We start from the raw sequence: 26,791 nt of genomic DNA, 5'->3' as shown, positions 1-26,791 counted from the left end.
AACCATTTGCTATATTAATCATACCCAGTTGTTTTCAATCACTTACAAACAATATTAAATTGAATGTAAAAAACTACAAGCAGCTGTCCAATATTAAAAGAAGGAAATGCAATATAAGACGGAAAGAACAAAGTTTAAATCTCCAATTCAACATCAATATATTATATATGTATATACATACAAAAGAAACACTGCAAGCTGAACCTTTTTCGAGTAATGATATATCAAGCGAATATATTGCCCGAATTTATTACACGAATGAGTTGGCATCCACACTACCCTTCTCTATCTCTCCTAGTCACCAATTAAAAAAAAAAAAAGAATCCATGCCCTTATTTCTCTTATCCTCTTCGTCTTCACAAGGCCGCCGCACATCCCACAGCACAGAACATCGTCGCCCCCCGCCACATCGTCGCCCCCCCGCCGACGAACTCTTCATACGAAGATCTTAGAGAGGAATGAGTCTTCGATATAGGGGATAGGATCCATCTGCTCTTTTCTTTCTCTCTTCATTGAAACTCCAATCCTCCCATCCCTCTTCGTCTTCCCGCGGCTACCTCACGTCGCCGCTTTCGCCACCGACGCCGAAGAACTCTTCGCATGCCCTAATTCCTCTCATCCCTCCTCATCTTCACGAAGTTGCCTCACATTCCACGCCACTGAACTTCGTCGCCGCTACGGACTTCACCAGTTGGCAGCAAATAAACCGGTTGCCCGCCTAAGATCATAGATTCATGAATTTTTGTAAATTTCTGAATTTTGTTTTGTAACTAAAAATTGTTGGGATTTTGAAAATCATGATTGCCAATTGGATCGAGTTGTTATTAGCTTCAAATTAAAGCTTAATGCAATGGTAAATAATTATAGATCGAGTTTGTTTGCGGGCAATGGGTTTGTTGGCGTCGGTGGCTGGGGCGTGCGAAGAGATTTCGTGGAACTTGAGGCGCCATGGAAGACGAAGGAGAATGAGAGAAATTAGGGCATTGTTTTTTTTTTTTTTAAAATGATGACTAGGAGAGATAAAAGAAGGGTGGTGTGATGCCAACTCATTCGTGTAAACAAATTCGGACAACCTGTTCGTTTGATATAGCATTACTCTTTTTTCACATGTTGAACGCACCAAGAAGGGCAGCTATTATTAGCACAACACGAAAAAGCTAGGACTGGCCACAAACGAAGCAAATGAGCAGTTTATTGGCGAAAGGACTTCTTCTTCTTGGCATTAGTAGTATCCTTGACATTTTCATTGTCATTCCAGAACACTTTCAAGGAGTCCTTTGAGTATTGAGCTCCTTGGGCCACTGTCATGTTCTCCACCAGTTTGTTTGGATATATATCTTTTTTGTGATCACCGTTGAGTGTGGCTGCTAATTGAACCAATTCCTTCTGGAAATCAGATAAGTTTGCCTCCTCGGCAGCATCAGTCTTTCGCATTTTCTCCGGCACCGGCAGTGTCACTGAATAAGAGAAACAACTGTTGATTAGATGAGCTCAGTCTAACTAAAAACTTGTGACTAATTTTTCAAACCTGGGCAATCAGTTCTTGGCGTGGTACGAGTGATAACAGTCTCAAAAGTACCAGCCCAAGCATCACGCTTTGTCAAGAAGCTTTTAAGATTGAAGATCTTCTTCACAGTGGCAGGGATGGAGGAATGCTCAAACTCTGAATTTGAATATGGCCCAGAAGGTCTGTGAAGCACTGCAATGACATGCAAGAATGAAAATTTTAAAAAAATTTAGACTCTAATTAATTAGCCAGGAAAATTATATATATGATGAGTTAATACCAGTGCCAGGTTCAATCCAGGGAGAGATCAAGATGGTGGGAACTCTAACACCAAGACGATCAAACTTGAAGAAGAATGGCTCTGGGCCGACAATGTCGTCCGGCGAAGGGACACCGACGGGCGTAGGGATGTGATCGTAAAAGCCACCATGCTCATCATAAGTGATAACAAAGAGGATCTCATTCCACTGAGGACTGGACCTGAGAGCCTCATAGACCTCTTTAGACGAACTTCTGGCCTTCAGAGACATCATGGGAAGGGTGATCATCGTTTCCAGGCAAGATCTTGAGATCAAAATAGCGTTGTTCTACAACCACGTAGTTTGGCAGCTTGCCTTCTTTGCAATGGCGCTTAAAATCAAGATCAAATTGGTGGAAGTTGCCTATGTATTTCAGCTGCCTCAAGTTTCTGTTAACATGAAGTAGAACTCTTATTCAATATAATTATTATAAAAAAAATCCAAAATTTGAAATTTAATGGATTAATAAAGGCTACACTTATAAAGTTGACCAACAATTTGATTATCAATTCCTATCAAGATTGTTTCAGCATTGCCATTGTATATACCTTGGTATTTGGTGGTTTAGAGAAGTAACCAGCTTTCACACCCACTATAAACAACCAAAGAAAAAAAAACAGACTTTTGAAAGCTCAGTCTTACCCAACGATAAATAGATCCTTTTCACATTCAATTAGAAAATCTAGTTGAAAAATTCAAATTTTAAGATATTTTTAGTATATTTAGTTATTTATTGATCACAGTACCAATAATATTTGGTCCAAAAATGCCAATAATATTTTTTTTAGTGGAAAAAGTAACTAGGCCATTATAGTTATTAAGCACAAAAGAATATTCCGATAGTTTTATGATTTAAAATCCAGCAGAATTCAAAGGAAAAAGGAATTTTTTAAGTAAAAACGTTTACTTCTGAATAGAACTTAAATAAAATATTTCAAAATTATTTGCCTGATTAAAAAATTATTAAAATGAGCGCGAATATAGTGATATTTAAAGGAAGAATAAAAGAATAATGGACATGGTTCTGAACTGAAATTAGTGGGAATTGACAGCTATAATTTTAATATAAATTTAAGTAAAATTTATTTTTTTTGAAATAAACTTTAAATAAGAATCTCTAAAAACATATGCCCTCATATCATTCCGCCAAATAAAACAATGAGAATAAAGTTGATATTGAAGATAAGAAAACAAAAAAAAAGAAAAGAAAAGAAAAATGTTTGGGTGATTTTATAATTTGAAATCAGGAAGAAATTTTCAGTTATTACCAAAATTTATTTAAAAACAAATTGCATAAATTAAATGAAAATTTCAAAAAAAATCATTTAAAAAGAAAAAAAAATTATAATTTTATGAATTAAAAAAGTTTCCCATGCTTCCCTCGCTCACCGACGCTGATCCCACTAAATCCGAGGCCTCCCAACAAACCCTATCCATGGCGGTGACGAAAAGAAGAAACCCTAGAAAGGGTAAGCTTACCGCACCTGTAAAACAAGGTCGATGGCGGGTATTGGTAGTAGATCCCAAAGGAGAAGCCCTCGTCGTGGAGAGAATCGAAGATGGTCCTCTGAGGAAACCCTTCGATGAGCTTGTTGGTGTCGTTGCTCGTCGCGCCGTGAGATGTCGCCGAGTGGACGAACAGTCTGTTCGGCTGCGTCGACGCTGGCATCGACGCGAACCAGCGATCGCAGACTCCCGAACTCCATCACCAGCTCTTTGTATACCGGAACGGAGTCCGGATCGAAGCCGCTCATCACCGTGGAGGACATTCCGGCCTTCTCTTTCTCCGCTTCCTGGGCGAATCCATTCATGAGAGGCGGGGTCGAGGGCGTGATTGGAGTCTCACCGGCGACGAAGGGGACGCCATAGATCTGCTCGTGGATTGCTTGGATGGAGTGGCCGGGATCGGGGTCGACGTATTGGGAGCCACCGGTGAAGCGGACGACACGAGATGAGCTATCGGAGGCTGAGATGTGATTGAATTCGGTTCCGGTGACGCCGTCGATCTCCGGGTTGAGGGATTTCATCCATCCGAGCATGTGATCGAAGGATCGGTTCTCTTGGACGAGAACGACGATGGTTTTGATCTTTCCGTCTGTCGCCATTTTCGAGTTTGTTTTCATCTCCATCTCGCGCGTTGGGTGTGATTATAAACTACCAAAGGTTACGGTCACCCCCTCGTAATGTTACCATGTTATAGTTGGTTTTAATTTTAAATTATTTTTAAAATTTAAAATATAATATTATTTGTGTATTAGTTCTCCATGCCAATGAGCTCATAACTCCATGGTAAGGCCTCATTAACTTACGATCATCAAAGTAGAGGATTTTATTACCATTAGTTCAAATCCTCCCGAGACAATTAATAGTGGTATAAGATATCTTTAGTGTAGATGTGGGTTTGGACTTATAAATCATTAATAAAATCTAAAGTGATATCTTGTTCTTTATTTAGTTTATTACTATTGTACCAATATAAATATGATCTTCACTAAATATACGTAATACTTTAGCTAGTACATTAAAATACATACCATGGTTTTTTTTTGTCTATTAATAACTATGATGGATCATGCAGGATGTGAAAAAACAGGTTGTGTGATTTGTCCATTTTGTTGATATATATATATATTAGTCTTTGATAAGATTTATTTTGACTAAAAAATGTTTAAATATTCTTTTATAAATATACTGTCTGTTTCTATATAATACTTTTTTACATTATGAATGAACGTGATATATTAGGTGGTCGCTAACACTAAGTTATGATTTGGATAAATTAATATATATATATATATATATATATATATTTAAGGTGTTTGCTACCTTAAGCTACCAGAGGTGACCATATTCCAAAGAGTTGGAGAACACGTTCAATGTGCCACAAAATAAAAATATCTCTCAAGTAAACCAAGTTTTGCCATTTGGGCGGGAAAAATATATGCGAACGTGGTACATGTTGTCACGAAATATAACAAACTAAATTGCAAGGGAAAGCTTCTTACAATGCCATCCAGAAGAAGACACGTGCCGTTTGTCCTGTTTGCGTGTGTATTTGCTCGGCTGTTTGGATTAGAGAGTCCAACAAGAGTGGACATGAAGAGAGATTTTCCTTTCCGACACTCCTAAGACTTTGTTGCTTTTTTTCATTGCCTCAATTGGTTTTCTTGCCTCCATTTTTTATGCTTAATTTTTAGGAAAATTTCCCTTTTTTTTACTGATTTTATTTATATTAGAAAACATGTCTGATGGTTATATAATAATCTCTGCATTTTTGAAGCAGTCCTTTGAGTATCAATTTATCACATCTTGCCAGTCTATTCATGCAGTTTCGTGCAGCTAATCTTAATATTATACATTTCTTGTCAACAACTATGCATGTCTATATTCCGTATGATCACATGAAGTTGACTTGGTTTTGCTGGATATTGGGAACTTGAACACCTGGCCTTTGTTTGTTTATTCATATATTTTCCAATGTTTGATTTACTTGCTTAATTAGTTTCTAGATCTGTTGCTTTGTTGTGTTTCAGTGGTCAAACCTTAGTTTTCCATTTCTTCAAGTTTTTAGAAACTGTAATTTAAATATAAATATACATCTCTGTTGCTTTGTTTTAAATTAAGTACTTAGCTAAACTTATAAAACACACAGTTTATCAATATTATATACATTTATCACTTCATCTTAAAGTAGCAATAACACTACACTAGCTTGTTGTCTTAAAATGAGAATGATAAGGTATAGGGTACAAAGAATTTATACACAAAAGAAGCAAATTCAAACCGGCATGATGAGAAAGCAAATCTCAATGAAAGCAAAGCCAATCCAGTGGCGCATCTTTTTCTAGTACGGAGATCAAAGAGTTCATTGCCAATTTGCTATCACGTACAACTAGTATCAGTGCATGCATGCACAAACACAGGCAAGATGCAGCTGTAAAAAAAGCTCCCAAACTCCATATGCATCAACAGTCTATATGTTCCCCAGTTTTTCAATTTTCCTTTATTATATATAACAACAGTAATATATATATTTCCTTTTTACAAAAAACAATAATAAAAAAAAAGATCATGCAAAACTAATAAAATGTTAAGTCCCCATCAGTCTGATATATCGTCTCTTATATAATTTATTGTGCCTAATATATGATGGTTAATAAAGGTGAACACTAGCTGAACAATGGAGGATGATGCATCCATTCAGAGTCATGAATGTATGGATGTAGATGATGATTACTCTCTTTCTTTCTCTCACTTGTTGATGAGGAGATCGAGATGGTGTCACATGGATTCCCTGACAGCCTGGGCCATGGTCCAAGGACCTGAGGCTCCCACTCATCACCACATATGGGAAACAGGGTCCTATCTTGTCCTATGTTTGTCATATCTTTATCATTTATCTATATTAAACCTTGTGTTCCTCCTCCTTTTCCACATAATAATCCTCTCTTTTTTGTCTTTTTTTTTTTCTTTTCCTTCACACTCTGTTTCTCTCTGTGGCACAACACCAACCCCCTCGGGAACACCTACGTAGGGACCCCTACAGTTTGCATGGGGAAATGGGGAATGCTAGCAATACACAAACAAGGAAGAGCTCAGAGATCTTGTTCCCTTGTGGAAACATTATTATAACAGCTAAAAGCTTCATTAGTCTTCATAGATTAAGCTTGGTAGAATGAGTGAACATGGGTTAACTTACCAGCTCTAGTCCTCCTCACTCATATTGTATCAGTCTTTTCTTTGACAGCATCTATGAATTTGTGTCCCTCTCAGTGCTCTAACTCCATTACAGCATAAAAAGCTCCTCCTTTTTTTTTCCCTTCTTTCTCACGTGCATGTGTAACCTTTTCACTCTCATCCTCTCCTCTATTTCACCACCCCTTAGGACCTCATCCCTTCTAGCTCTCTCATCTCACGCATGGAAAAAAGTTTAGTTTTGGTCTTAAACTCTCTCTAGACTTTTGTGCTAGAAAGCAAGTATGTCACTTGAAGCACTGTCTTCTAATGAGTTCTTTAACCTTCTTATCAATGATGACTCAGTCTCAGCTCCCCTTGCAACCACTAGCCTTCTCTTCAACAGTACTGGTTTGAGTTTGTTAGGCAACTTTAATGGAGACACTGGTAGTGGCAGCAGTGGTGGTGGTAATGGTGGTGGTGGTGGTGGTGGTGCTTCTTTTTCTTCTATGATGATGATGCATGGAGAGTTCTCAACGCCGGTGAACGGTGGTGACGTGAAGCCAGGGCAAAGTAGAAGGAAAAGACGGCGCAGGACAAGGAGCTGCAAGAACAAAGAGGAAGCTGAGAACCAGCGCATGACTCACATCGCCGTTGAGCGGAACCGCCGCCGCCAAATGAACGAGCATCTCTCTGTTCTCCGTTCTCTCATGCCTGAGTCCTACGTCCAAAGGGTAAGCATATATATATATTAGTTTTGTAGGCATGTACTAATATTTAAGATGAACATTATCCTCTTTAACTTTGAAGGTCATATTCAGGGTGATCAAGCTTCAATTGTAGGTGGAGCCATTGATTTTGTGAAAGAGCTTGAGCAACTACTCCAATCACTTGAAGCTCAGAAGAGAACACTAATACAACAACAACAACAACAAGATCATCATCATCATCATCATAACCAAAAAGTTGTTGGAGATCATGATACTGAAGATGTCCCTCCATTTTCTCAGTTCTTTGCATACCCACAGTACATATGGTGCCATTCTGACAGGGAATGCCAGCCGGAGAGTCACCGGGCTCCGGCAATGGCTGATATTGAAGTCACACTCATCGAAACTCATGCAAATCTTCGTATTTTATCTCCGAGACGTCCCCGGCAACTGCTGAAGCTTGTGGTCGGACTTCAAGCTCTTAGCTTAACCATCTTGCATCTCAATGTCACTACTCTGGACTCACTTGTGCTATACTCCCTCAGTACCAAGGTTTGTTCTCATCCATGTCTTTGTTTAGTGTTATCAATGTCAGCTTGTGTCCTTTCCAATGTAAGTATGTTTGTTTTCATACTCAGTTTCATGTGCAGTGTTTAGAGCTTATTCTTCATGACTAATCACTATTTCTTTCTTTAAGTTTCCCAAGAAGTGATGAGTTGTGCGGCCTTATTAAAGTATCCAATCATAAGGACCATGATTTCTTTTAAATCATTTCAATTAAAGTTTTCTATTATTGTTACTGCTCTGCTATTTGTCATTCAACTGTCTATGAATGAAACAATGCCTTGGGAATTCTGAGCAAAAGTTTTAAAACCTTCTTTATGGTCAATCAAAGATTTGACATAAGGTCAATAATGATCATTACTTATTAGTTCTTTTTTTTTTTTTTTAAATGGGTTATTTTTCAAGAAAAATATTTATATTTATAAAGGTTTTGATGGAAATTTGCAGGTGGAGGAGGGATGTAACCTAACCACAGTGGATGAGATTGCAGCAGTAGTGCATCACATGCTGACTCTCATTGAAGCAGAGACTCAGAGTAACAGGCCAGCCCAAGAAAGCCCAGTGCTGTAGCCCGTGATCCCTTTAGACAATCCGCACATGATGTTTCTTATTCTCTTTGTCTTCTTGAACTTTGGTGGGCCTTGTACTTACTGGGCTTATATTCTTATATGGCCCACTATCTTGTTAATAAGTAATAATAAGTAACAACCTTCGCTTGGTTTGAATGTCTAAATCATTACTCATGCAGCATATATCAATATAAAATTAAAAAAAAACATGATAATATACATAATTTGTATACTGATACAAAAGGACAATAATAGAAGAGTGTATACAAAAACGTTAGACAAAGAGAACATGGGAGAAAGAATGTTCTACTTGTCTTTGTTATCTGCCAACCTACAAATGCAAATGCAAATGCAAATGCTGTGTATATAGAGGGACGGCGCATTAGTACTACATTTTTCTTTTTTCCATTATGAAGTATCTTTAAGATTCTTCGATTTGTTCTTCGCTATTGTCCTCTTCTTCAGGTTCACTGCTTCCAGTTTCTTCATTCTTTTGACCGATTCTCAATCGAAGAGGTCTTTCCATTAGTTCCTGCAAGAGGGATACAGCATAGACATATATTAAGATCATTGAATTAATTAATGTCAAGGAAAACTGTTCTTTGTTAAATAAAAAGCCAATCATATTAACATTGACAGTATCTTTTGATTAGAGAATTTCACAATAGGTCAAAAAAAAACAGAAGTCTTATGATCTTATCCTTCTAGAGTTTCACATTCAAGTGTTTGAATCTTGAAGGATTGATTCTCATGTTAATCATGAAGGCCCTCATGAAATACTTCCATAATTAGACACCTACTCATCTCAAACAACCTTCAACATCCATCCCATAGAAAGCCAGCTGTTATAACTGAACTTGCAACAGAAATTCAATCAAAGACTTCATAGTCCAACAAAGATATCCTATGCCACTATGCTCCATGCTTCTTACCATAATCATCATTCAAGTCTCTTACCACCAGTTTAAGCAGATATTAGTTGCAATTTTTGTGAACATACTGATCTGTAAAATAAATAGACAGATTTTCAATTCACTCCATGAATATGTGTGCTTACTTTGACATACCTTGTTGGATCCCATATCCTGATAAACTAGCTAGCATACATGAAGAATTAATGCAAACTATATAGGAAGAAAAACAAAGGTTTTATTTGCGTATATCTGTGTTTACCCTGAAATCACTGTTGTTCTGATTAACTAGTTCATGTGAATGAAGAATTAATGCAAACTATAGAAAAAAAAAAGGGTCAAGATTTATGTATACATGTGATGTGTGTGTATTCTTGAAGTTTAGGAAAATTTGCAACAGGCATGCTACATTATTGTAAAAATAAAATGCCAATGAGCATGAAGTGAAGTTTGTGGCAAGAGACACTTAAAATTTGGAGTTTAAATAGTGGTTTTAATGGAAAAAAAAAAAAAGAAGAAAATCACCTTCCCATCTAATTCTTTCACAGCAGCCTGTGCTTCCTCCATTGTAGCAAAAGAAACAAAACCATATCCAGTAGACTTCCCTGATGGGCTATCAAAAACTACTCTTGCACCCACTGGATTGAACTTCTGGGAAAAGAACTCTTTGAGATTAACAGACCTGACCTTCCAAGCAAGGTTGCCGACATAAACCTTGTACCGAGTTTCTGCTCTGGGAGAGCCGGGTGGAGGAGGAGGAGCAGGTTTTCTAAAGCTCTTTGAGAATTCCACCCTAATTACCCTTCCTGTCAGTTCCTGTTCATTTGAAAATCCAGATAATGAAAAACACAAACACCCAGAAATCTCCACCCTGATAAACAACCTTCCAGTCAATTCCCACTCATTGGAACTAAGAATCACTTCATTCAAAAACACATGGCCATTCAGCAAATGACAACATTAAATCAGTGTTTCTCCTTGCATAAATTTTCAAACTTTCAATGATCACTAACCACTATTCTTAATTTTCATTCAATTCTAAGCATATCAGATAGAGAAATTCATCAATGCTAATTCAAGAGAATGCCTTTCTGAATTGGGGGAAAAAGGGATAAGAGCTCAGCTCACTTACATAAGCATCAAACTTCTGAACAACAGCGCAAGCCTCCTCCCCAGACGCCATGGTGACAAAGGCAAAGCCCCGGCTTTTTCCATTCTTTTGTTTGATGATCTGCCACAAAGAATAACAGCAATCCAAGCAATCAACAAACAATCAAACACCCCTAAAAAGAGAAACAGGCGAACAAACAGGAGTATTAGAACAAAACCTCAACGTCCTTGACGGTGCCGCACTCGCTGAAGAGCTTGACAATGTCAGGGGCGGAGTAGCTCCATGGTATATTAGCTACGTAGAGCTTCCGCCTCTTCTCCAAAATCCCCATCCTCCTCCTCCTCCTCCTCCTGTTCCTCCTTTTTTACATCGTATTTGGCCTCGTTCTCCACCACCGGGATATCTTGCACCGCCGAGCATGGCGAGAAGGGGAGGTTCCTCTGGATTTGGAGACGAATGCGGAGCGGAATGGAGGAGAAGAGAGAGCTGTCACGAATGGAGATGGAAATGCAAGGCTTGAAGGCCAGGGAGAAGGGTTTGGGAGTGAGAGCCGGGGAAGAGAGAACCCATGAAGAGGCTGCCGCCATTGTTGCGCAGCTCCGAAGCGGATGGATGAGCTTGTGATTTTTAAATATTAAATGTTTAAAGTTTTATTCCTCTAAATGCTTAACTGAAATGCCGAAATTGTCCTCGTGGTTGTGGATAAGGATAAGTTCTTCCCTAAATATCTAGGTTGGGCTGGACCGGATTTAGTCCAACAAAGTTCATGGGCTTTTGAGCTATGTTTTTTTCCCTTAATTTATTTTGATCTTATTTGATAAATTTAGGTTTTTTCGGTTTTCCTAAAAATTAGTTATACATTGAAATAAATAAATAAATAAAGGAATGTTTCTCAATGCCAATCTTCACCAGCATGTTATAATTTTTTTAAAAAAATTGATGGATAAATCACTTCAATTAAAAACACAAGAAACAAAACAACAAGACTCACTAAATGTTATAATTATTCTTTTCCCGGTGTATTGGTCTTTATTAATTTTTATTTGTTTGTACTAGTTCATTACTAGTAAATCATAAGGCATATTCATGTCCATCTTTTGTTATCAATGTAGCAAAACAGGGATTTATTTTTTTAAAATTTTTTTTATATAATTAAGAGAATAAAATTTATTCAAACATATTATCATTAACGAATATTTATATTAAAATAAAAATAAAAAAATGAGGTTGATCATGAATGAGAATTAACAAGAAACACGAATGGCCTAGCAATCGATAAGTAGAGTCCCATCAAGATTTTCAAATGAAACAATAACTACCCCACATTAGATCAAATTAGATGCACCAAAAATGCTATTAATAACACCAAAACCTAAAGAACCAATGCATGCTTTTCCACATTACCCACATAGATTATAGATTAAGGAAATTTGGTACTTTAAAATTTTGACATATGTGACAAAAGGAAAAGCATCTTGATGGTTCAATCAAGCATGAAACATGTAATGTAGCAAGACACTCACCTTAATCATGCAAATGTAGTTGAGTTTTAATAATAATAATAATAATAATAATAATAAATAAATAGGGTCCCACTTCCTTCCCACTTGGAAATAATAATACAAAGTATGATCACTTCCCCTATTTTCTCTTGATCTTACACTTGTTTCTTGAATTCATCCAATCAAATTTGGAAAGAGAAAGATGGTGTGACCCCACCAATTAAGACCACTTGGTCTTTGCATAGAGGTCTAGATGAGCATCCGTGCCTTATCATATCTTCCAATCCATTGGTGCACATCAACTTCCACCCACCCACCTCTCCCTCTTCTAATTCTTTCACAAAAGAAATGAGAGAGAAATGGCTTAGCTTAACCACAAACCATGGCCCACACTCCACCACTAATGTATAGAAAGAACAAGCACAATGGACCCTTGTTGCTTTCACATTATTTATACTTATCTCTTTAAGCATGCCTAATCCCTTTAGATATTGCACTAATAAATCCAATATTATTTACTAACTTTTTTTTAATTAATTAACTAATCTAATGTCATTAATCTTGATGACAAATCAGCACCGTCAATTGACCGAGTGATGGACAAGTGGTGTTAATCACATTGACTAAGCACAACCATGACTTTTATTAGTGTTTAATTATCCACCTAATGACATCATGGCTTAGCTTAAGGGGGGCTGAATGAGACCATGCATTTGCAAGTGGCCAAAAAGGTGAGATACACTTGCTCATTATGAAGCACTCAGCACTTGATTTTAATTCAATTTAGGATCTCAATGCTTGCATTTAATTCTCTTGACAGACCTGGCTTTTCTTCAATGAACCTTCTCCATTTTATTTTATATTTATTTTATTTTATTTTTATAGTTATTTAATGAAATATGAGATTATTATATTGTGGTGTTGCGAAAGTGAGCTCATTCCACAACAATCAAAACCAACCAAAAAAAGGAAAAAAGAAAATTATAAAAAAAAAAAAAAAGAAGGGGGAGTTTGATCACTGGTGGAATGGACGGCGGAGACTTAGCCACGATGACACGCATAGATGACTCCATCGCATCAACTTTTCCTAATGAGGGAGGGGCCCACGACACTGACCACATTTGATTTTTCCACTCTTCTCGAAAGCGAGACAACTCAAATCACACCCGTCCATCAACCATCCAACGGCGGTCCTCTTCCGATGTTCAATCAACGAACGAAGAGGTCAAAAAACGAGGGCGGCGACCTATCCCCTGACCCCACCTGTCCCTTCACCCAATTACCTCCCACCACGTAACAACCCCAACCATAAACGCAAGCCTCCACAACAGTTCATCATCTCACCAGAGAAAAAATTAAATTAAATTTTTATATTAAAAAAAAACTACAGAAAACAGAGAGGAAAAGGCTTATTAATTTATTATTATGATCATCATACATTATTATATATAGATATTATATGTCTCTATATATAAAGAGTATTTACATTTTTAACAACAAGACTAAAAGGGTCTAAAAAGAAGCTAAAACTAACACAAAACTAGTAAACCATAACAACAAACAAGGCTTTTAGAGAAAGTCTTAAACTATATATAATATAACTGTGACTGTAACTTGTAACTGTAACTGTAAATGCAGTAACTGTAAAGAAAGCTTCTGGCATCTATCTCTGTTTGTTCAGTCAGCCCTTTGCCTCTATGTATATACAAAGGAAAGCAAACACATCCACAGCCGGCCTCTAAACTCAAAGAAGAAAGAAAGCAAGAAAGAAAGAAGAAGCACTGGAGCTATGAATGCTCTGCATTCCATCATATATCATACTAGTGAAGCTATAACTATATATATATATAGTTATATGTTTGTTTAGAGATTATAAAGAAGCTTAGAACTCCAGAATAAGGCTGCCGAAGGGAGCACGGTGAGGGACTCCTTTCCGGCGTTTAGCACTGCGGTAGCTCATCGGCGGTGGTGTTGATGGAGTGAAAGCGTTGCTCTTTTCACTTGTGCTTGTGTATGATTCTTCTGAGTCTGATGTTGATCCAATGCCATTCTTCTTCTTCTTCTTTTTTGTCCAGTTTTTTGATGTCCCATTGATCTATCATTCATTAAACCAAACACTTTAGCTCAAATACAAAGACCCAAACTTTTATAAACATATATATATATAAAGAAAGTGTTAATTAGATAGTACCTTGCAGCCAAGGGAGCAGAAGCGGAAGGAGTCAAGAAGGCTGCGTTCACAGACCTCACAAGTGTTGGTAACTCCCTTTGCCAGGCCGAGGCTGAGGCCGCTCGTTGAGAAACACAACACGAGCGCTGTTGATGATGTATGTTTGAACTCCAGTGATGTCCAGCACCTTTTGGATTTCAGACACTCTTATAACATCATGATATGATGATCTTCTTATCTGTAAAAACCAAATGAATCTTTTAACTTAAAAAAAAAAAACTTTTTGATCTTTGGTTTTGTAAAATTAATAATAACCTGAATGGCATGATGGTCACGGTGGTAACTGAGACAGAGAGAACAGAGAGCTCCATTCATGCAATCTAAACAGTACATGTTACATTCACTCTTGTGTGAGTCAGCGTGCTGTTTGCATTGCACAAAGAAGCTTGTTCTCAACAGTGGTTTCAACCATGGTGGCCATTTCTCTTCTTCTTCTCCAGGTCCACCACCACCCTATAACAACATATAATATGAAATTAATCAGAAACAGAAACAGAAACAGATACAAAACAAGAAGAGAGTTAAATGATATATATATGTAAAAATAGACAAGTTATTACCATGATTCTTCTATTTTTGAGCTTGAGATCCATGAATGGAGATTCTTGATCAATCGCCAGCTTTTTAGAGCGCTCTGTTTCTTGTTGTTTGAAGTTGTTGTTGTTGTTGTTGTTGTTGTTGTTCTGTTTAATGGTGTGATGAGAGAAAGTGGTGGGATTGGGGAGGATGGATGATATATATTAAAAACACTAGACTAGATGGTGGGGCTGAGTGACGGACGAGTTTGGACGTTCTTATCCGCTCGAAGTCCTCGCCCGAACCACTAGGCTCGAGTTTACCAAGCCTCAGATGCGTTGATTGCAAGGAACCCCCCTCTTTTTCCAATGTGCCTTTTTCTTTATTATTATTATTATTATTATTATTATTATTAAACAAATTTTTTTATACGTCGGGAAAAACAAAATTTAGTAGCATCTCATGATAATTGTTAAGTGACTTATCTAATAATTGTTATTTTATTATTAATCCAGAAAATAAAATAAGTGATGATAATTCTATTTCTGAATTATATTTATAATAAAATAATAACTGTTAAATGATGATCTAACTATTGTTATGAAACGTATGATCTAACTGTTGTTATAAGATGTTTTTAGATTTTTAAATCTAGAGATGTTGAGAACGGGTTTTATTATTATTATTATTATTATTATGTTTTTTATTAATGATCATTTATGTGACCCTGTTTTAAGGATCAAACAAGCACTCTAAAGCCTATCTAGAAATATGTTGTCTTTATATATATATAATTTAGTTGATATTATCATTGTATGCTAAAAATCCTGCACATGAAAAAAAAAGTCAAAAGTAACTTTCCATTTAGAAGATAAAAATTAATTAGTTGACATAAATTGTCCAAGTTAAATGGACATGCTTGACAAATTTATAATCAAAAATATTTGTGCATTTATATATATAAGGCTAGTTATTTATGAAAATCTAAGAACATCTATACAATAATCATTAGATTAAGATCTAATGATTATTATTATTATTTTTTTTTTCTTTAAATTTTTTTACTCAAAAAACTTTTTATTAAAAAAAACATATTAATAGCTATTAAATCATCATTTGATAACTGCCCTATTTCTAACCTTAAATTTAAAATCTAAAAACATCATGAATTAATATATATATATATAATTTTAAATTAATATAAAATAAAACACTGTTGTCATATATTAGTGATGTTAATGGAGTTTTATCATGGCATGTTTGGTGGATTTCCAACAAGGTGCACACCATCACATGTTTGTTTTAACCAATTTAAAAAGGTGGCAAACCACCCAATTGAGTTAACTCAGAATCCAACACCACTGAGAGAGACCCTACCCCACCTTACAAATAAAGACAATCCCCAACACATGATCCATCAACCCCTCTTTAACCACCTCTTTTAATTCAAGATTATGAGATTGCCTACCTATTCCTCCTCTTTTCCTCCCTTCTTCTTGTTCCTCTTTCTTTGATAAGATGTTTATCTATATATTTATAACTTCATGTTAATTAGTTTTCATCTTTCTTTAGAGTCTCTGAAAAGCAAGGTCTTTGATGTTTTGATTTATTTTAGTAATTAATAGATTGCAATTACTAACAAAAGGTGTATAACTATTCCAACAAACTTTCTTTCTTTTCATTCCCTGATATCCCGTTTTAGCCGGAATATCCGCAAAGGTGCTCAAATTCAACTGTTTTATATATGTTCTCAATTGTGGTTAGGTTTTGGTTTTTATGTTTTAATTATGTTTGTTTAAAGATTATTCTAATCAATCTCAAGGTATTGAGTCTTTTTGTAGACTAATAATTGTTGTTGTTTGTAAACTATTATAATCATTTAGCTCTAGTGGTTATGTATATATCTCTTTGATGTGTAATTTAGCCGAAATTAACACATGGGTAATATAAACGATCACTACATATTATTGCAAATAAAAGTTAGTTTATTTTTGGACAAGTGTGCATTTGGAATACAAGACTAATAATTTAGCAGAATTTTATCCTTTTTTATCTCTTATCTTTGTCAAATCACGAAATATTCTTGTTTGGTTTCTAAATTTATATTTTAATTGTATTATAAATTTTTAAATATAAAATAAAAACTAAGTTTAAAATCACTTATAAAAACTATATCTCTCTCTCAAATTAAGACATCGAATCAAAACAAAGTAAAAAAATGTAAAAACATTGAAAACAAACATAAAGTACTCTGACAATAATAATAAAATATAATTAAATAAAAAATATATAAAAATTATTTGAGATGATCAATTGGTATTTGCATTATGAAAACTTAATAAAGAAAGAAGTTTGACCTCAAAATAATAATAAAAGTGGCCTGTAAACATAAACAAATATCATATAGTGTTGAGATTTATTTAATTATTGAAATAATCTCACTTAATTATGTGTTTTTTCTTTTCTAAAACTACAAAAATCCAAACATATAATTAATTAACATTAATTAGTAAAAAAACAGTCGTTTTATTCCAACAAAATATCTTAATAAACAGCCTCAACCATATGAGTTCAAATATATATATATATATATATATATATATATATTCATTTAAAAGGGTATATTTTTTTAATGGGGTTTTCAGTTCCTCAATGTCATTAGGTTAAACCAAACAGGTATTAGAAAACTCAAAGTCAAGAATAAGAATAAATAAATATATAAATATAAATAATGTGTGTGCTTGACTTGACTAAAAACTTAAAACTAAAAACTAAAAACTAAAAAAAAAGATAGGGATATTAAAAAAATAAAAAAAAAATAAAGAAAGAAAAGAAGAACTTGGGTTGTGGTTTCTGATAGGAAAGAGAGGCGGATACGCGTGGCGAAGACCAGTGACTTTGGGTGGCCACGCATGAGTTGTTACTTCAAAGCCGCCACAAAGGACCAAAATAAACATAACACAACGCACACAAACACTGTTCTTCATATTGGACACGTGTCGAACGGTTTTCATACCACTCCGATCCAACGTCACCGCGTGCCATTCATCGACACGTTCACAGGTCCCCACCCCCCAAACACAAACCGTACTTCCAATACGATCTCTCTTTCTCTTTATCTCGAGTTCCCTCCTTCACACGTGCTCCTTCTCACACGTGTTCACGTACGTGTGCTGATATTTATTTCGGATAAGACCTAACCTTCCTTTATTTATTTTATTTTATGTTATTTACTTTTAATTAGTTTTTCCTTAAAAATTTTTTTTAAAAAAAATCTTTTGTTATATATATATATATATATAATATTTATAATTTATATTTTATGGTGTAATGAAGGTACAGTATGGCAGTTATCTTTACAAGTGTCTTCGTCCTGGTCTCTAAACAGAAGGGGAAGAATACTGACTATTGACCGCAAAGCAAAGGACTAGAATTTTCATCACTTATTTTTTTTATTTTTATTTATTTATTTTATAATATGATCTTATACTTAATGTGCAAAAATGTAAATATAAATTTGATAAATTAGAAACCATTTACGAAAAATATAAAAATAAAATCATCTTAAATAAATAGCAATTAATGTTATTTCTCCAAATAAAAAAAACTAAAATTTAATTTTAAATACATTTGATGTTTATTAATATTAGATAAATCGAATTTTTATAAGCTTAAATAAATATTATTTTCTTCAAACTTAAAAATTAAAAGTCCACATAACTCCATTTTGTCAACAACCGTAAACCAAACACCACTTAAATGCCATACTTTACCGCCGGAATTATGTGGAAATGGAGACATTTAAAATGGTGACAAAAGATTGGAAGACTTGACAATGAGGACCACGGTGGTTAACAAATCAAAGGAAGTACAAATAGATAGTTTATTGTCCAATTCCAAGGAATGTTGTGGAAACCTCTTGGAATCTGAGTAACAATTTACAAACAGTGCTGAGATTAATAGATAATTAATATTATGCAAATTAATATCAAATTTAAGTTTAGAACAAAGTAAAGTTTATCTGCAAATAAATAATGACAAGAACTTTATTTCTGAGAAGACTTTGTTTGATATGTTGCATTGAAGCCATTGGTAGAGTTTGACTTGCAAAACTGTCAGATATGAAGGGAAGTTGTAGCAATGCCATTATTGTTTAGCACTAACACAAGTTTAAAAAAAATATTATATAATAATATTAATAATAATTGCATTGAAGGGAAATTGAAATGCTTGAATGAATGTGAGAAGAATGTCTCAGTGGAGACACAGTATATCAAATCATCATTTGATAAGATGATAAAAGATGGACATATATATATATATATATATATTTATATGCATGGACACACCTTACAGTCCTTAACAACAATGCACTGCATTGGTGCATTTGCAAAAAAAAAAATAGAATAGGGTGATAGTAATAAATAAATTAATTAATTAGTTAATTATCATTGAATTGACTAATAATAGATTTTAACTCACGAGAGTCAAATGGCAAATCCGGGGCAGGAAATTAAAGGCCTCACGTGATGCTCACTATTCTGAATTCTCATGTTTCCAAAAAGGCTAGGCTTCTTTTCATGCATCTGGACCTATGATGTGGCAATCTCTCATTGGATAGACTGTGCCTAAATAGTTTGATTAATTAGAACAAATGAATGAATAATTAAGCACAAAGTACGTGAACTAGTTACATTGATTTCTAGCAACTCATATAAAGTGTTAAAATGGTATTTTCTAGTATATTTTTATTAATACATGATGTCTAATTAAGATTAATAAATGATTATTTGATAGTTTTAAAATTAGTGTTTTTTTTAACCTTTCCTCTGGAAGTGGGTAATTGCTATTTGCTAACATATGGTTCCAAACTATCATATTGTTTGTTTATATATTTTTATATATATATATATATATATATATATCTTTTATTAAAAACAAAAATAAATTTATCATCTTTCTTATAAGTGGAGGTTTTAATATTGAAAATATGTAAACAACTAAACATATTTTGAAACTTCATGAACAGTCATAATTTTACAAAACTAAATCAGAAATTACCCACTTTTAAATGGTTCTCTTGGGGAAATATTCAAAATATAACAACTTCAAAGTTCAAACTATACAATACAATCAACCATGTGGAACCTGTAAACCATTAAAATAGAAGGAAATAAAGATTTGTTATAATTAGAGTAGATAAAAACAAAGACTACCTTTTATCCATAGTTTACAAAAGTTATTACCAACCTGCAGGGATGATAATAAAGTTATAGAAGAGGATTGAAACACATATGAAACATATTTAAACTAGTGATACAATAATCAAACAAGAACACAAAGCTTGGAGTCTAGTAAGCTGGGAATTTGGGATCAACATTGTTTGCCCAAGATTCTAATCCACCGATAATATCTTTGGCCGAAGAAAACCCATTGTCTGCGAGGAACTGGACAGCCCGCTGAGAGTCATTCCCTCTTCGGCATACTACATATAAGCATGCAGGCTCGTTTGAGGCCAGTTCTACTTCTTTTAGAGCTGAATCGATCATTGGTAGTTTATTCTCGAGTATGGAGAGCGGGATGTTCATAGAGTTGGGAAGCGCTGTGATTTTGAAGTGGTGGGCGGGGCGCACATCAATCAGTATGTGTGGCTGTCCCTTGTCGAGGATTTCTTTGTAGTCATGACTGCTAATCCGTGCGCTCTCGGGAATTAGGCTGAGCTTCGGGCGAGCCTGCGTTCAAAATATAATATAGCCTGGGATTTTAAAATGATGATGAACAAGAGGAAATGCCAATAAAAGGGATCATTAAGGTCATGGGATACTCCTGCGGTACAAGTAATAAGCATTTGAGAAATACCAACTAATGAGGAAACAAACAAGGGTAAAGTCTGCTAAAACATTATGTAATCTTGTTTACAATGAACAATTCCAAATTATTCAAAGAGCACAAAGCACAAAAAAACAGAAACAAAAAAGGCATAAATAATTGACTTCAAATTATTCCAATTTCCAGGGATCATGATTTAGAATTTGAAATAAGCATGCAAAACCAGATCCATTAACATTAACAGCTTGAAAAGCATTTTAGCAAGCCTCCCACTACTTCCGACAGACAAATCTACCATATATTGCATGGGAACCAACAGTCTGTTCAAAAGATTTCATTGCAACGGAGACAATTTCATATTTTCAGCTCTACTCGTGTCAAGTGGGGAAAATGCTCATAAACTGTACATGAATTTGGTCAAAAGTAAAAATAGGACAATTGCATGTATTTTGCAAAGATGAACTCCTTTTCATGCATACCCGTATTGATTTATAACAGTAAGTTGAGTTCTCAATCATAATCATATAATTACTTAACCTGGAAAGTTACCTTGTCAGACATTGGAGATTGGGTGAATTCCTCATAATCAAAGCACTGAAAAGTTTCTTTCGTAAACCTAGCATTTTCTCCACAAGCAATACATTGTGCTGATTTTCCTCTGATCTTCACCTGTAAAGTTCTTTAGCTAGTAAGGGCAAAGCAATAATGGAAATTACACAGGTCTAAGACAATATAAAAGGAAGTGTACCTAGGAGAGAAGCAAGAACAAGAAATCAGATGATACAAAATTACGATAAAGATTGTAACGATAATCATGAGATTCAAGAATGTAATAAGGATGCAGGCCTCATAGGAACAAACAATACTGTTCATGAGATTGACAAGCTAATGCCTGTCAGGTGTATCTTTGTGGGGCTTGCCCTCTTAACAAAAGGTTGTCATAGATGCTATGGTGGAACTTTGTAAGAAGTTATGTAGAGAAATTTGTAAAAGACAGTACTACATCTAAATGATAAGATCAGTTTTTCATCACCAATCACAAGTTTGGGGGAAAAATCAAAATCCAAAAATTCACTACGGACAAGCGAATCAAGAACTATATGAAAAGTTAATTCAGGACAAATCCTAGTGCCCAATATTAATATTGAGCCAATTTAGGCATGCTCCAATGTCTCAGCATAACAGATGAACAGGCTTTCTCAGTTGCTTAGAAAATAAATGTAAGCAGCAGTACTGGTTCAATATGGAAATAGAAAGAAATGTGGACTGAGAGTCCATGAAGGAGACAAAAAGAGTCAAACAACATACTGTCCGAATTCGAGAAGACAATGCATCAAAAATAAGCATCCTCTCAGCTAGAGGTTCCCCAATAGCACTAGCAATCTTTATAGCTTCAAGTGCTTGAAGGCAACCAATCACGCCCGGAACTATAAACAAATACAAAGTGAATATTAGAAAATTAGATCATTTGAAAATGAGCAATCTTCAACTAAACAACTAAAATCCAAATAGAAGATAAATTTGACCCATCCCTCACAAGACAGAAGTGGATTACTTTCACTATAAAGCCCTAAGTATGTTTCCTCTGATCACTCATGACATGTTTTCCGAAATTCATTTAGCAGCTAGAGTATCCAATAGATCTCAATTAGAATTTCAACACTTTCTACTAGATTGAAATCTCAATATTTAGAACTAGCATATAAACAAGATTACCAACAAAAGAACCACAACTCCTCATCACCATTCATGGAAATTGTGCAGTTCTACAAAACTGAACAAATGAAATAAGAACGTATGAAGTCTCAAGGCATCAAAGTGCAATCACTCAATATGAAATACATACAGATGCATTCAAAATATGTGCATGCCAAGAAAATTCTTCATAACCATATGATGCATCTTAACTGACATTATTATATTGCCTTACCTACCCCAAGAACACCACTATCAGAACATCTTTGGCAAGCAGCTGTAGGTGGAGGTGTTGGAAAAAGGCACCGATAACAAGGTCCTCCATTATGATGGTACACCGTTAGCTACACAAGAAAGGAGTGGATGGAGTTCATTTCTACAATGGTCAGATAAACTTTGTTTCATAACATTGGACTAATCACTTAAACTATGGAGAATCCAAACAAAAAAAATGGCAGAATTAACCAAAAATTGGTATAACTAAAAAAAATAAAAAATAATTTAAAAAGTATTTAATGACTTCCAATAGAAAATTTACCTGTCCTTCTAACCCAAGGGCTGCGCCAGACACAAGTGGCTGCAGGAGATGAAGCAGAGTTTCTTTGAGTATGACAGCAAACATTATACATAACAATCAATCAACAAGATTAAAATAAAACTAATATAGTCTAAATAAAAAAGAACTAGTACAATAGTATAAACCAAATAATTTATGCATTAAATTGCTGACAATATTCCCAATGAGGATCATCTCTTTCCAGATTTTAAAATATGGCAACTAAAATTAAGAACATATAGTGCAAATATCATACATTTTGAACTCCAAGACAGTGCATACTTAAAGTGTGAACAAAAATATGTGAAGCAGATAGGATTATTTAATAATGAATGTTATACAGTTCATTGCATTTCAACCAGTCCAAAGAATCCAAATTTCTAAATTTATGGGGAAAAAAATAAAACCAAGCCAAATCATTTACCTTGTCCAATAAAACACAACAGTCACTAATCATGTAGCGACTTGGAAGATTGTCAGTTGCATCAACCACTATGTCATATCTACATTGTCAGTGATGGGAAAGCCAAGAACACCAGCTACAAGAGGGCACTACCATCGTATTAAAAAAAATCAGAAATTTTAAATCTTTGTGAAGGATACTTGCGCACAATCTCCAAGGCATTTGTTGGGGACAAAGCTTCATTGTGTTCCACCAACTTAACAAGTGAGTTTATCCTGAATGTAATAAATAAATCAGTTTAAAAAGAAATTGCTTACCAAGTAATTCTTCTTGAATCTTACAACCACTTGGCTGAACTAAATATATAGTAAATATTATTAGCATCACTATGTTCATGAAATAAACTAAAAGGTAATTTAAAAGGAAGAGATGCATACGAACAACATGCATCAGCAGCTGACTTTACTTTTGCCTGGCCAACAAATTCTTCCTTGTGGATTATCTACATTTTCATACAAAATAATGTAAAGGATCACTTAACAAAATATAAAACTAATGGCAACATGTAAGGGCATGAATAGTTGAATGTCAAGAGAAGAAAAAAAAAACACAGAGTATAGATTTGGAATATAGAGATATGGATATATATGGTTGGAAGATTCCCTGCACTGCCTCTCTCAGCGTATGTTGCTTTCCTATTTATTCATATATATTTGATGAACAGGTTTCATGTGATAACAAATCGCAACATCATAGGATTGCACATCAATAGTATATCTCAGAACATAGAATTATCCAAAGAACAATTATTGTTGCTACGTTTTCAATAAAATGAGTTGCATGTAAAACTTGGAACAACTATAGCAAAATACTTTCTCCCAACAGCTAGTCTAGTACTATTGACTGAAAAAAGAATTATATATCAAGATATTAGGTTCAAACAACTAAAATAAATTTCTATAAGGCAATGAGGTATATTCAACAAGAAAAAAGTTGATGCTTACCTGACGATGCAAATTATTGATTTCAACAATGTCACTGTCAACAATGCCAATGCATCCTGCAACGAGAAAATCATAACCTTAAAACTATTCCAACAAAAACGTCAAAAGTACCAGCTTAATAATAAAAAAGACATCAAGGAAAATAATAAGAAGCATCATTGAGAAATAAATAAAAGCCAAAAATTGAAATTTGATGAACTAGAACTAATAGTTTCCACAGTCCTTAAGATTCATATATGGTTATAGCGGAATTTGCAATAAGTAACCAGTCTCAGTACAGGTGTGAAAGGCAATACCAGCACCACAAGCAGCAAGATACAGTGCTACAGGTGATCCCAAACCCCCAGCTCCAACCACCAAAATTGATGACTTGGAGAGTTTTGATTGTCCTGCATTATACAAAGAGACAAAAACACAACAAAATGATATGAGGTGAATATCATATTAGAGATGGGATACTTATAAACCTACTGAAAGGAAAGAATAAAACAAAACGAAAGCCTCTATTGCCGACCAAAAAGCTACAAAATATTCTAATACTCAAGAGCACACAAATGAATACAAGAGCTGACTTAAACATATCATAATTGATACATAATCATCCCAATTTCCAATTGTACCTTAAATTTTTTCCAACTGATATATATATCTAGGCCACCCAATCATAATAAATAAATTCATGTCATCTTATGCCAATGCATGAATGGAAATTCAATTGTTGGCCTGCTAAGTCAGTCTACCTAAATTAAATAAAAGTTCATAATTCTTCAAATGCCCTTCCCAAATCTCTCAAAAGTCCAACCCAAACAGCCTCATTGAACTTTCAGTACACTATCTACCGATACAAGGGAACAGAAAAAATAGATGATAGAAATTATCAATTGGGATCCTAAAATGCAAGTAAATTTTTACAAGGTTAACAATGACTAGAGTCAAGGTGAAGCTAATAAGTGAACAGCAACATAAGGTAAACAACCATTATCCACAGACTTAAGGGTTAGGCCTTATGGTTTAAAGTTTAAAGGAGGATGCATACAAAGCATTATACCTGATTAGTGCACAACATTCAAATGATTGATTCCAAAAAGCAGAAAGCACTCACCTTCCACTCCGAAATTAGGAAGCAATAGGTGGCGACTGTATCTGTAAATCATTTCTGGAGTCAAACCATTATCAGTGACTAGCATTGCCCAGAGAAAACGAAGGGCAACACGAACCATTAACAACAAAAGCATCCCTTTTGACAGAGTTGGGACCAGTCTCATCCAGTCGGGCCTGAAGAAAACGTATGCGATCCTCAAGTGCTTCTTTCTGAGCCTTGAGCTTCTCAATCTCAGAAATAATCCCATCAGAGGTGTCAGGAATATTGTAAGAATCCATTTAGTTAGCCCCTGACGAAGGTAGGTAGGTAGGTATTCACAGCAAGCAAAGACGATATACATATCAACAACGATCAACGAAACAAAAACAAAAAATTATTAATTTTTTTTTCAACAAGAATTCAATTAAGAAAGCAATGGATGACAAAAAAAATATAAAAAAAAGGAAGTTGGGAAAAATAAAAACCCTAATAAGAGGAGTGGATGATTTAAAGATGAAATTGAGAGATATAAGGGTTGGAGAGAAAGGGAGGGATTGCAAAAACCTTTTAAGAAAAAAGAAGAGAGTCTGAATGGAAGCACGTTCAGAATATCTGGCGAGAAGAAGAAGGAAGAGAAAGACATCAGAAAGAAAAGAACACACAAAACTATATAGAAGACCCGGCGGCCCCTAAATAAACTTTATACTAAGCTACCCTTTACTTTGGATTAAGCTACTATTATTGCTCTCGATGTTCAGGTTATTTACAAACGATTCAAATTAATAAATAATAATAATGGAATAAATAGCTACAATATATCTATCTTTCTTCTTCCATCATATATCATATATTATATATATTACAAGGGTGTAATACAACAACTTTATAAAAATATTTATAATTTAATTATAAATTAATTTAGTTCTAAATTAAATATAATTTATTAAAAACAATAAATTATAATTAATACATATAGTAATTATCTCTTCAATGTGAATATTATAATTAACTTCTTTTCTCCCTTACATAGCACAGACAGGTATAAACACTAGTTTATTATATAAAACAAAATATAAGTTAAGAAAACTGTGTTACATATATGTATATATATATATATATATATAGTGAAGTTACAAGAAGCGGATGTCAGCCCAACGAGAAAACGTGAGAGAGAATAATCCTCCTGCTCCTTTTAAGTAATTCAAAAAATAATCACTCCTGCAAGCAAAGGAAGAATGTCCCTTAATTACTGAGTCGCTCAATGGGGGCTTGACGTTCGTCATTGGTTAGCAAGTAGCAACTGAGCCCAAATTATTATATTAGCACACAATCAAAAGAACTCAAAAAAATTAACCTGTAGTAAGGGACATGAACACTGCAACTAAATAATTCTAGTCCCAAACATCACCAATGTTAACGCCAATGAATAGGTTATAAAGAGTCCGCTGAGCAGTTGATGTTACATGGAGAACTTCGACTTTCAAAAACATTCCATAAACCAAGGCATGGCAACGAGAGTTAGTTATCCTTTCCAAATATCAAGATCATATGGATAGCAGCACATGCTGAAGAGTAGAGATTCAGACATCTTATAAAAGAATCACCAAGAATCACCAAGAATCACCAAGTA

General features: G+C 34.6%; 3 protein-coding genes and 2 pseudogenes across 3 annotated transcripts; 1 reads left to right on the top strand and 4 right to left on the bottom strand.

The window, feature by feature from the left end:
* Positions 1-1,055: 1,055 nt before the first annotated feature.
* LOC120259090 (non-specific phospholipase C4-like) lies at positions 1,056-3,945 on the bottom strand. The gene is given in 6 exon segments (XM_039266628.1): positions 1,056-1,457; positions 1,529-1,699; positions 1,788-2,010; positions 2,012-2,195; positions 3,291-3,502; positions 3,504-3,945. Coding segments are annotated over 6 exon segments (1,488 nt in total). The 5' UTR covers positions 3,936-3,945; the 3' UTR covers positions 1,056-1,191.
* A 2,621-nt stretch (positions 3,946-6,566) lies between these two features.
* LOC120259091 (transcription factor bHLH94-like) lies at positions 6,567-8,463 on the top strand. The gene is made up of 3 exons (XM_039266629.1): positions 6,567-7,214; positions 7,302-7,742; positions 8,202-8,463. The coding sequence occupies exons 1-3, from the start codon at positions 6,786-6,788 to the stop codon at positions 8,322-8,324; spliced, it is 993 nt and encodes a 330-aa protein (XP_039122563.1). The 5' UTR covers positions 6,567-6,785; the 3' UTR covers positions 8,325-8,463.
* Positions 8,464-8,519: 56 nt separating this feature from the next.
* Positions 8,520-10,968, bottom strand: LOC120257880 (annotated as a pseudogene).
* A 2,277-nt stretch (positions 10,969-13,245) lies between these two features.
* On the bottom strand, positions 13,246-14,804 carry LOC120259490 (annotated as a pseudogene).
* A 4,959-nt stretch (positions 14,805-19,763) lies between these two features.
* LOC120259254 (adenylyltransferase and sulfurtransferase MOCS3-2-like) lies at positions 19,764-25,863 on the bottom strand. Its single transcript, XM_039266830.1, is given in 13 exon segments — positions 19,764-20,325; positions 20,972-21,091; positions 21,731-21,849; positions 22,353-22,461; positions 22,656-22,694; positions 23,098-23,176; positions 23,277-23,351; positions 23,514-23,578; positions 24,081-24,136; positions 24,377-24,469; positions 25,183-25,258; positions 25,260-25,471; positions 25,726-25,863. Coding segments are annotated over 12 exon segments (1,413 nt in total). The 5' UTR covers positions 25,461-25,471; positions 25,726-25,863; the 3' UTR covers positions 19,764-19,944.
* Positions 25,864-26,791: the final 928 nt, after the last annotated feature.

The sequence above is a fragment of the Dioscorea cayenensis genome, chromosome 4 (genome assembly GCF_009730915.1).
Source record: "Dioscorea cayenensis subsp. rotundata cultivar TDr96_F1 chromosome 4, TDr96_F1_v2_PseudoChromosome.rev07_lg8_w22 25.fasta, whole genome shotgun sequence".
In the NCBI taxonomy this organism is placed as follows: domain Eukaryota; kingdom Viridiplantae; phylum Streptophyta; class Magnoliopsida; order Dioscoreales; family Dioscoreaceae; genus Dioscorea; species Dioscorea cayenensis.
Note: the sequence above shows the minus strand (reverse complement) of the source record. Positions and strands in the feature narration are given on the sequence as shown.

Bases quoted from the DNA above. Each gene is read 5' to 3' on its own strand.
- LOC120259091 (XM_039266629.1), top strand. From the start codon at position 6,786: ATGTCACTTGAAGCACTGTCTTCTAATGAGTTCTTTAACCTTCTTATC. The intron at 7,215-7,301 runs GTAAGCATATAT...GGTCATATTCAG, and splicing joins CTGAGTCCTACGTCCAAAGG to GGTGATCAAGCTTCAATTGT. The intron at 7,743-8,201 runs GTTTGTTCTCAT...GGAAATTTGCAG, and splicing joins TATACTCCCTCAGTACCAAG to GTGGAGGAGGGATGTAACCT.